At 39.1% G+C, this 12,357-nt stretch overlaps 1 protein-coding gene across 9 annotated transcripts in view; it reads right to left on the reverse strand.

The window, feature by feature from the left end:
- atg10 (ATG10 autophagy related 10 homolog (S. cerevisiae)) overlaps positions 1-12,357 on the reverse strand; it is a 229,008-nt gene that overhangs the window by 72,905 nt on the left and 143,746 nt on the right. For all 9 annotated transcript variants that reach the window (XM_072582525.1, XM_072582465.1, XM_072582484.1 and 6 more), the window contains one exon: positions 4,291-4,426. In XM_072582525.1, coding sequence (XP_072438626.1) covers positions 4,291-4,426 — 136 coding nt within the window. The remainder of the gene's footprint in view (positions 1-4,290; positions 4,427-12,357) is intronic.

A 12,357-nucleotide genomic window follows, 5' to 3' on the forward strand; every position in this document is an offset into this window, starting at 1 on the left:
GAAGGGGGCCATTCAGTACGGTCATGGCTGATCAAACAGTATCTTTGCTCACACCATTTCTATACCTTTCTGGCCAATGGTAAAAAAAACTATCAATCTCTACCTTAAACCTACTGAAAAAGTAAGTTTCAATAGTCCTGTAGTGTAGGGAATTACAAAGGTTCACAACCCTCTGAGTAAAAAAACTTTCTCCTCATGTCAGACTCAAATGGCATCCCTCTGTGGCAATAATATCCTTCCTGAAATAAGGAGACCAAAACTGCACGCAGTACCACAGTGCTCTAACTAATCCCCTGTACAACTGAAGCAAGACTTCTTCACTCCTGTACTCAAATCCTCTTGCAGTAAATATGAACATTTCACTAACTTCCCTAATAGCTTAGTGAACTTGCCTATGAGCCTTCAGTGACTTATCTACAGGGACTCCTAGGTCCCTTTGAACATCTACAACTTCCAACCTCCTGCCACTTAAAAAAAAATACTTTGGACATCTGCTTCTCCTACAAACTGGATAATCTCACGTCCTTCCATATTATATTCTATCTGCCATGTTCTTGCCCATTTCCTAGTCCTGTCCAAACTCTCCTGAAGCCGCTTGACATCTTCCTCAAAGCCTATATCCTGACTTAGCATTGCATCACATTTGTATCAAATTTCAAAATATTAAGTTTGGTCCCCACATCTGACTCATAGACATGCTTGGTGAACAGCTGGGGTCCAAGTACTGATTGTAGAATCATAGAGTCAGGGACATACAGCCCGGAAACAGACCCTTCGGTCTTACCAGTCCATACCGAACATAATCCCAAACTATGCTCGTGCCACTTGTGTGCACTTAGCCCATATCTCTCCAAACATTTATTATTCATGCAGTTATGCAAATGTCTTTTAAATGTTGAATCTGTTCCAGCATCCACCACTTCCTCTGGAAGTTCATTCCATGCACGAACCACTGTATAAAAGAAATTGCCCCTCATATCTTGTTTAAATCTTTCTCCTCGCACCTTAAAAATATGCCTCCTAATCTTGAAATCCCCCACCCTAGGGAAAAGATCTCTGCCATTCACTTTATCTATATTCCTCATTATTTTATGAACTTCTATAAGATCAGCCAGCAATCTCCTATGCTTCAGTGAAAAAAAGGCCCAGCCTATCCAGCCTTTCCTTCTAACTCAAACCCTCTATTTCCGGCAACATCCTGATAAATCTCTTCTGAACCCTCTCCAGTTTAATAATATCCTTCTTACAACAAGGCAACCAGAACTGGACACATACTCCAGAAAAAGCTTCACCAACATCCTACACAACCTCAACATAATGTCCCAACTCCTATACTCAAAGGTCTGAACAAAGACAAGTGTGCCAAATGCCTTCTTAATGACCCGATTTATACGTTAATGAATTATGTACCTGAACCTCGAGGTCTCTCTGTTCTATACTATCACCCAAGGTCATACTTTTAATTGGTCCTTGTTGTTTCACCAAAGTGCAATACCTCGCAGTTATCAAAATTAAACTCCATCTGCCATTCTTTATTCTTCAGATTCTTATGGTAAAAACAATGACTGCAGATGCTGGAAACCAGATTCTGGATTAGTGGTGCTGGAAGAGCACAGCAGTTCAGGCAGCATCCAAGGAGCTTCGAAATCGACGTTTCGGGCAAAAGTCCTTCATCATAAAGGGCAAAAGCCCTTTATTCCTCATGAAGGGCTTTTGCCCGAAATGTCAATTTCAAAGCTCCTTGGATGCTGCCTGAACTGCTGTGCTCTTCCAGCACCACTAATCCAGATTCTTATGGTACCCTAGTCACTGTCTACCAATGTGAGAATGGCCGCATTATTCCTAATGTCCGCTTTCCTTTCATTAGAAAATCATTAATTTGTACCAGTGCATTATTCCTATCCAATGAGCTTTAATATTTCTAACCAACTTCTCGTAGGGGATCTTATCAATAGCCTTTGAAAATCAAAATAAACTATGATCATTGGCTCTGCTTAATAAATTTTGTTAGTAACATCCGTAACAAGTTTGTCAAACACAATTTTCCATTTGCAAATCCATGCTGATGATGCTCAATTCAATTGTTATTATCAAATTGTCTATTTGATCAATGTGTGAGCAAGTTGTTTCTGTTCCAAGAAGCAAATGCAGCTTCTTATTGTTTGATTTCTGGTCGCTTTTGGTTTCCTAAATGAAGGTGACCATTTTGAAATGATTCAAACTTCCCTGTACGTGATGGTCCCACATTAAAAAATGCTAAGATGCTGGAGTACAGTACGCACTGGGGAAAGAGTAGCAGTGACTTAGAGATACAAGATAAGACGTGGCTAAGGTCAGGTAAGCTGTACAACCATGTCCTTAAGCAGCAATTGGTGTAAAAATGTACGGTTGTATGTACAATGAAGTATTAGCTGTGCTACCTATTTCCTATGAGAAGCATTGAACTGTGCCTCTGTGCCACTACACTGATAGTATGCAACTTTGAAGTGCTGCACTTGACCAGGCGCAAGGGTGGGTGGGTGGGGGGTTTGGTGGTCAAAGATGACAATAAGGCCTGGGATAAAGGGATCCCTTTATATCCTGGCAATGGATGAACATACCTCTGCTTAGGTCAAGTGGGAGAATTGGGATGCCATAGAGATGTGTGGCATCTGATTTAATGAGGCAAGTATGAGACTGTGTGTGGGGAAAGTTCACTAGGCCTCACTGAGAGAAAATCTTCATAAAACTTAAAGAAAATGACACTTTATCAATATATGGTACAATTCAGCTCAAAGCTTTTGTTTAAGAATTCAGCCACTGACACCAGGATGGCTGCCTGGGATTTTGTCTGCACTTAAATAAGGTTTGAAAGAAAAAAAACCTGCAGGTGAGTCGTTCCATGCTTTAGAAAATAAGAGTAGAAGAGAGATGCTAGGGCTGTTGCCTAGCAACAAGGTGTCCTACAACATAATGATACAGAGACAGAAACAAGCTTCCATTTAGAAAGGCAGAACCACCTAGAACCATCCAGTTAGACAGAGTTCAGGTTTCTGACAGAGAGAAAGCAAGCCTTTGGCAACAAGGGTACTATTAGATTAGCAATCTTGAAAACAGTAAGGGCAAATGAAAATAAGCCTTCAGTGACTTATAGCAAGAGAAAGCTCCTGAAGAAGGGGGCTGTGAAGTGTCAGAGAGGAAGACGTCTTATAAGGCTGTTGAATACATGTATTTAAGGAACACACTTTAAAGGAGGTAATGCACTGTATTAGCCATTTTGATAAGGATCCCTGGAAGAGAAGTTAGTTAACAAAGGTAGCATCACATGAATGCAGAACTTCACTTGGAAGAAGCCAAGTAAAATCAAGTCGATAAAGGGTGGTACATGTATGGAATGAGCTGTCAGAGGAAGTGGTGGAGGCTGGTACCATTACAACATCTAAAAGGCATCTGGATGAGTATATGAATAGGAAGGATCTAGAGGGATATGGGCCGAATGCTGGCAAATGAGACTCGATTTATTTAGGTTTATCTGGTTGGCATGGACAAGTTGGATCAAAGGCTGTATGGCTCTATGAAACATTTTTGAACTCGAAACAGGAAGACACTGAGGTTGGAGTATCTGTATCATTATTGCTGAGGGCAATAGAGTTGAATATTTACTTCTGATATTTGTAATAAGACAATTTTAATTAGTTCTTAGTGTAAATAGTATTTTTTATGGTTTCCTTTTTGTGTAATAAGCATTTAATGTTCTTTTGTTAAAACACATTAGTATCCGTTTGTAAATATGTTCATGTTGTGAATATGAGCAACCATTGTGGTAAACAGATAGCAAAAATAAAACTTCCATCAGGTTTCACTCCGAGCTCTGGACTGACCAGTATTACCAGCCATTTGGATTGTAACAAGGCTCATTGGCACAACATGGCTACAGTACTGCTTATTGTTCACATCAGTCTCCTCTCACCTTACCTCATACCATCATAATCTTGCACTCTTTTGCAGAAACCTTATTAGCTCAGCAGCTTTGGTACCATATTGGTGGGGCAGCTGGGGGAAGGTGGAGTAGTTCAAAAGGGAAATAACAGAAAGTGGATCCAAAAAACAAGGCAAGCCAAGAGGATTTGGTATAGGGTAAGGTAAGGATTTTTTTTTAAAGCCAGAGATCAGGAATGAACAAAATCAGAATAGCTTCGGTCCTAGGTGTCAGCTATGTCATTTACACCAAGAAATAGAGATTAAAGCATTAGGCAGTTAAACATAACATTGACTGAACCTTAAATTTCACTGGTGTTGAGTTTAACATACCTGAATAACATGCTCTGAAATACAGTACAGGTGCCTGGTAACTGCTGGAGTACACAACATGGTACTCATAGCGAATTAGTTGAGATGTTGTGACCTGGGCTTCCTCAATGTCACTGCTAACATTCTTCACGCTAAGCTAAATAAAGATAAAACATTTTATAACTTCGTACTCAAGAAGTTATACTCATAAAATGAAACTTACCGTTTACAAAGTTAACTGAGAAAATATTTCCGAACACAACATTTATTTATAAGACTTAAAGGTTACATGAAAAAGACTTCACATTCTGTCCAGGAGCTCCACATAAGGCCATCAAGTAGCGTTTTATAAATAATTAATGACCAATTGTCATCTATAATGATGACAAGAAATTCATGACCAAAATGTTAATGCTCAGGTTTTCTTTTGAACATATCTACTCTCTTTGTACTTTTGTACATCACAATTATTTTTATGACAACAATTATTTGTATACATGGCCTTTGAAAACCAGAAGAAATCAGCAAATTTGGTGAAACACAAAATCTGTCAAGTCAAACTTAGAAACCTTGAAAACATAATCAAACAAGAGAACATATTCCTTTTTAAAAAAAGGTGTTATGACTTAACATAGTAAATTAGTTACGCAGAATATATTCAGCATCCTGGAAGAGGAATTTTCTGTGACCCACCTTGGGAAAACGCAACTAGAGTTAAGACCAATTTGTAATCGATCAACTTACTCTTAAACGTTCTGCCAAAGAAATTAGCACCAAATATTCTTTCATTAAGTATGAAAATTAAAATTTCAAGCCATCCAACATTCATTCAAGTATATTAGACACAGCAGAAAATGTAAATGTGGAAAGTTTCAGAATTCAAATTTTAATATGATTTACACTGAAGTAAGAAAAATCTAAATAGATTAGATTAGATTAGATTAGATTAGATTACTTACAGTGTGGAAACAGGCCCTTCGGCCCAACAAGTCCACACCGCCCCGCCGAAGCGTAACCCACCCATACCCCTACATCTGCATCTACATCTACATCTACATCTACCCCTTACCTAACACTACGGGCAATTTAGCATGGCCAATTCACCTGACCTGCACATCTTTGGACTGTGGGAGGAAACCGGAGCACCCGGAGGAAACCCACGCAGACACGGGGAGAACGTGCAAACTCCACACAGTTAGTCGCCTGAGGCGGGAATTGAACCCGGGTCTCCGGCGCTGCGAGGCAGCAGTGCTAACCACTGTGCCACCGTGCCGCCCACATGATGTTTATAAATGTATAAGAAGGTCTCAGTAAGGTTAATAAAAAGAACCATCGTCTCCAATTCATCAAACTGCTTGAATGACACCAGAGTCTCATTCTCCTCTCACCCCTGTATTCAGTGACATACGCTGGCTCCGAGCTTGAAACATCTCAATTTTAAAATTCTCATCCTTGGTATTAAATCGCTCTAAGGCCTTGCTCCCTCTACATCTGTTACATCCCTCCAAGCCCTACAACACTGTAAGATGTCTGCATTGTTCCAATCCTGCTGTCTTGAACAGTCCTGTGTTAAATCGCTCCACCATCAATGATCATGTCCTCAGGTGTCAGAGCCTGAAACTCTGAAATTTCCTTGCTAACACCTCACATTTCACTCCTTCTTTAAGATGCTCCTCTATAAGCAACTGCCCGAACATTTCTTGATGTCACTTGTTATTTGATAATGTACCTGTGAAGTGACTTGGGATGCTTTACCACATTAAACGTTCTATATGCCGCCAAAAGAAAAATCCGTTCAAACAAACCCAGAAAAATGGCATTATTTCCAACTGGAACTGAAATTTCAAGATTATTTTTACATCCAATTTGAACCAATAGAGTTGCAAGATATTTGTTCATACTGCTTGTTAATCTGGGTTTGAACCATTAGAAGGAGATGCTTTCAGCCATAACAATAGATAGGCATGAAAGAAAAACTGAGGAAATTTGAGTGTAGCATTAATACAGTTGCACGATATTAGCTTGATTGTCACCCTGGTACTTTATTTTCACCCTGATTACTCGGTCTCTATGTGCAAACACACAGGAAATCTCAGTTTTTAAAAAATGCAAGGCTGATTTTGGATTTGATGATTTCATGTTAGTAACAAGACAACAGCTGCATAAATGACAATTATATAATTATATATAACTCAGGGGTATCCGTAAGACTTTTGATATTTAAACTAAATGCTTCAATTAAAATTGAAGGACAAAGGTTAGATTCATTGTACACAGAATCTCGGCATATACATTTGTCTTTTGAAGCACGTTCCCCTTGTTACTGAATATTGTTTTCTGTAGCACAGCATTAGAAATATACCAACAGACTGTGTACAATTATTATCACCTCCTGCTTGAGCTCTACAACTATCCAGCCCAAGACGGGTTTACTTTCCTTACTGCTGCCGCCCACTGTGGTATTGGTTTCAGTGAGCTATCCACAAATATTCCCAGATCCCTTTCCTCTATTGTGTCCTATAGCCTCTAGCAACGGAATAATTAAGTGGGATTCAAGCATGATCACTGGCATGGTGTAACTAACAGCAGACTTGCAAGCACTGCATGAAGGAATGTTAACAGCTGCCTGTCTGCAGTGGCAAAAGCCTGGAAACCATTAATAACTGGCTGCTTCAAGTCAGTAGAGTGATGTGACTGAATCAGAATATCGATTTATAAACTTAACAAAACATCAACTTCTATTTCTATTCGCAAAATACAGGACACAACTATTTAATGGTTACAGAAAGTTACATAGAATCTAGCTAGCTGCAATGATTCCAGCATAGTTCTTCCCTAGATCCCAGCACCAATAAATGGAACTGGAGGGGGCACTCATGAAAATAGGTGCAAAACCATACCCAGTCTCTATAGACAATCGAGTCTTTGTGCGGCACCAATAAGGAAATAGAACCTCCAGACAAAAACAGGAAATATATTTTGATTTATACTATCCTCAGTATATGTTGGCTCATGATAAATCCTCAGTGATTGACTGTCATTTAAATGTTGATCTTGTGAGTCCACACTTTCAGTCCACACTTGTCCTCACCTTGTGTCAATCATGGATGTCCCTGACAGTTTTCTTTGGGTAACCATTCTCACCAGGCACTGGAGTTCAGACCTTCTTTGGACCAAGTCTGTAATTATGGAGGTAAAAACAATGACTGCAGATACTGGAAACCAGATTCTAGATTAGTGGTCCAAGTCTGTAATTATGTCTAGTGTTGCGCAGTCCTCGTGGAACCTAAACTGACACTGATTGACATGTTACTGGTGACTTGAATACGGCCAACTAGCTGGCCCTTCTTTCACTTGGTTAATGGTTCAGAGTACTAATGGAGCCAAAGCTAACCTGGCTTCATGCTGCTTGGTGCCAGTGCATACCTGGGCGATTTTCACACAGTTGTTGTTCAATAGATGCTAATCCTGTCATTGCACTTGAACAGCTTGGCTACAGGCATGGCTAGTTCTCAAGCACAGGTCTTCAAGACCAGAATGGTTTTGCAGTTTGTCATATTACAGTATAGGCTATGGTTTCAGTATAATGTGGAGTGATGGATATTGTCTCAATGCTGGAAGCTGTGATGATGGGAACCTCAGCAGGAGGTTGAGGAGGATCACTTGCTTGGCATTCTCACTAAATACACGAACAAACCCTTCAGTCTTGTGTTGTGCTTTTGTGTATTAGGCTGTGTCATCATTAGCAGCCTCCTCTTGTTAGCTACTTAATTATCCATGACTTTGTACTTTGAACACGTGAAACCTAATCAGCTGGTGGGGAGATTGCTCAATTCTTCTATAGCACAAGTCTTCACTGCTTACCTGTGTTGTATCTTCATTAGATAGTCATCTGATTTTCAGGGGGGCCATTTACCTTGATGGTGCAATGTGAAATTACAGATTACATTTGGTGGCAAATCATTTTGTTCTGCTGCTCATGAGTCTCAGGTGCAAATATGGATTTTTTTATCTCCACAAGGACTGCACTTACTGATGCTGGTATGAAGCAGAGCATCCACAGAAGGGTGATTGCTGAGAATGTCATCCTGTATGTTATTCTCATTTTGTTCCTCTTACCAACTGTCACAAGCCCAGGCTGCTGCTTATTGGTCTACTCAGCCTGTTTCGTCTGTGATGATACTACTAACGCATACCTGCTGATTGAAACAGGACTCCCAATCAATTATATTCCGTGCCCGTGCTACCAGCAATGCTTATCCAAGTGGAGTTCAACATGGAGGAGTGTAAATTCACCCAGTGAAGGAGGGCAGAAAGAAATAATCAGTGGAGAGGAAACACGATGTCCTTACCTAGTTGGGTCTACATGTAACTGTTGCCTGACATCAATGTTGTTGAATCTTACCTACACCAGGTTCAGCTGTACTGAATAACTGCAAGGAATATTAGGATGAATAAAACAGAGCGAGTGTTGGTTGTGATACAAACTTTGAATGGTGGAGACACACATAATGTGTCAATTCTCCAAGTTAACTTAACTGCTCCAACTTAACTTAACAAGTAACTGCTCACTTAAGATGAAGACTGGTGTTAAGGTATGGTGAACATCCCCAAAGACTAACTAAGCAATTAAGTGATTTTTGTTTTGTGTATGACAACCAGCTTCCATTCCAAACTGCCCCTGATGAGCCCCTGCTATGTTTTACTTACACATGATGTGGAGGTGCTAGTGTTGGACTAGGGTGTACAAAGTTAAAAATCACACAACACCAGATTATAGTCTAACAGGTTTAATTGGAAGCACCAGCTTTCAGAGTGCTGCTCCTTCATCAGGTGGTTGTGGAGTATAAGATCTTTTTAACTTTCTACTTAGACACATCCACCTGAGGTGAGGACACAGTGATCTGCAATGATTGAGGTGATGTGCTGGGAGTTCCTAAACAATTACTTTGGATCATTTGATTTAGGTCAAACATGGACAAGAAAACTGGGGGTGGGGGTTGCTGTGGGAGAAAAGTTAAATCAGGTAATAGTTGGTTCTGGTTTGGATTGGGTAATTGGGTGCGGTAGAGTGTAATTGATCAGATAGCTGAGTGGTTGTTTAAGTGAAGGGGATGAGGTATGGGGAACAGTGGGGTGAGTTGTTTTGTGGGGTAAGTTGTTGTGATGTTCAGTTGAGTTATGCTACCTGACCACCAAGTTATATCAGATGTTAAACTGTGTAACATTTGCATTATAAGCATACAGGCAAGCCTCCTCCGTTTCAGTCCCGATCTCTGCCTGGAGGTCAGAGTCAGAGACATGCATGGATGGTCTTAGACAGCAGGAATTAGAACTTCCCATTTCCTGGGCAATTTTCATTTATGTCTATACATCAAGACCTTTGCAGGATTTATGCCCCATCTCCTACAATTCAGTAACCAGAGAATTTGAGTCTTTGTTACTGACAGAAATCCAAGTACCTTCCATAAAATATCAAATCTGGTATACACACTTGATGTAGTTACCTCGTAGTGGGTACTAAGTATCTACATTTGCTTGCATCTTGCTTTATGCTTATAGAATTTATAGTACAGTAACAAAATCCAAAATAAGCTACAATGCAAATTCATGACCCTCTGTGACTGAGTACGAATATCATCTTACTTACTGTGAATATTTACACAAGGCTTGTACAAAATCGACATTAGTTTAAAGCTCTGACTGTTGGCAGGCTTTAATTCTTGGGGTCTTTCCCACTGACACTTTACTTTAATTGAAAGGCAAATTCATCAATCATTTAGTAGTTACAGGTCACAAAATTAAATATTGACACACCTCAAAGTATTAACATCAAATGAACCTCATGCCACTCTGTTTGATTTGGAAACCACCTGTCCAGCCTAGAGCCACAACTGGCTACGATAAAAATATACTTTATTAGTTGGGGAAATCAGCATCAACTCACAAAGGAAACACAAGTGGGAAAGAGAACAACTAACATTTTAACATAATATCTATATTCACAGTTAATTCCTTACGAACAAAATAATTTGTTGTCAATCATCACTGCACTTCTATAGAGCAGGGGCTGGCAGAAATTGTCTGAGTGTGCCTTTTTATGTTAAGTATAACTTGACAGTAAGTGAAGAGCAGCTACCTAATGCTACCAAGTGGAAAAAAAAAATCAAGAAAGGAGCTCTTGCTTAACACACAGAATGGAAATCGTTGAAAAATACTGGATGTACCTTGTTACACAGGAATTACAGAGTACAAGAACAAGCTTTTTTGTCTCAAATGGTTTGTGATGGTGTTTATTCTTCAAAAAAAAAACCCCTTTCATTCTTTGCCACCCTACCTTAGTATCACTATTTCAAATCCCCTCAGCTCTCTAATAAACTTTCTCTTAAATATATTAACACTATCTTTTCCAGCAACTTGTGAAAGACCTATCTCCATAGTTCTTTATGTGATCTCTTAGTGCTGATCTTACATTATTGCCTTCATGTTGTGGATATAGACACAAGTAGACACAGTTTCTCCACACCCATTTAGTGAATTGCTCATACATTAAGATCGGTATTAACTGAGTTTTCTCTTAGTCTTCAATTTTGCAATTTTCCAACCCTCAATTTGGAATCAACTACAAAACTTTGATTCCAAGTTATTCATATTCATGAATCCTGTATGAATGAAAATTCTTATGGATGACAATTTTCTACTTTCTGCCAGGTCAAGAAATTTGCATTAACTCCTTTTGTTTTGGTTTTGCAGCCATCTTTGTATCCATTCTACCACTTGACTGGTGATTCCACACCTTTGTCTTGAGCTGCTTATTTGATTTGAGTTATTATTGTTCTATGTACCTAGGTACAGTGAAAAAAATGTTTTGCTTGCAGTACAGGCAGATCATACCATATCACACAAAGTGCATTATTAAATATCTTCTGAAAGTCTTTTTGGTAATTCTGTCCATGTACTGCTCTAACAGGTCCTGACTAATGGATAAACCAAAAGGTAGTCTCTGGAAGTTATTATCTTTTGAATGATATCCTGGAAGTATCAATCTCACAGGTTCCCTCGCCAAATGAAATGAATAACACCACATCTGGCAGTCAACTGGAGAAAATTTTTACCACCGTGATTTTTTCCTAATGCTGGAATCTTGTGTGGGGCTTTCTTTGAAATAAGATTTAGATATCTTGGTTTGTGCCAGTGTTTTTTATTCAAGCTTTAAAGATACACCAGTGAGAGTGTTGATGCAGACGATGAATAATGATGTTACATTACATGACATCAATTTATTCTTAGACATCTTCTGTATGTTCATGATGTATTTGATGGAATTAATTCTTCCCTTACATGTATTACTGTATCATCTTTGAAATATCCTAATACATTGAATCTATCGGGGTACATCATCTGTTGATTCAATGATATTATTTCAAAGCACTTCTGCTCTCATCTCATGTATGGTCAAAGTACTAAGATTGTTACGAGACAGTGTTAAACCACCTCCCCCGCCCCACCCCCCCGCGAACTTAAACCAGCAACACAGAAAAGATTTACCCCATGTGCTAATCTGTTAAAATTCGAAAGGCCCAGAACTATCCTAAAAGTAACAATTTTACGTTCAAAAAGTTTAAGAACTTTATTCTTTAAGTCTAACATATTTACAACTCTTTTCTCTTGCCTATCTTTTACCTTCCCCTCTCCAATATTAGTCTGAAAAACCCCTGATTGAAATTTTCCAAAAAAAAATTCAAGTTTCAAAACCAGCAAGCAGTTGAATCTTCTCTTTGTAGCTTCCTCTGTCTCCTTTTCTTCTTTTTAGGGATTTCTGTTTCACAGGTCATTGATAGATAAAGGTACCTTTGAGAGAGCTATTCTCCGGGCAGTCTGCATTTGTCAGTGGCTTGGCAGTTCTCTCCAGGTACCTTTTTTTGGTTTTATACCCCAAAGCATCAGATCATTTCACTGGTGTTAATATTGTCAAAATATTAAATTCAAACTTGATTGGAGTTCGGTATCTTGGGGCATAATTTAAACTGATTGGTCAAATTTGAATTTGTTTTTTGTCACAGCAGCCCAGTCAGTGTTGGCTGTTCT

Source organism: Chiloscyllium punctatum, chromosome 2, assembly GCF_047496795.1.
Source record: "Chiloscyllium punctatum isolate Juve2018m chromosome 2, sChiPun1.3, whole genome shotgun sequence".
In the NCBI taxonomy this organism is placed as follows: Eukaryota; Metazoa; Chordata; class Chondrichthyes; order Orectolobiformes; family Hemiscylliidae; genus Chiloscyllium; species Chiloscyllium punctatum.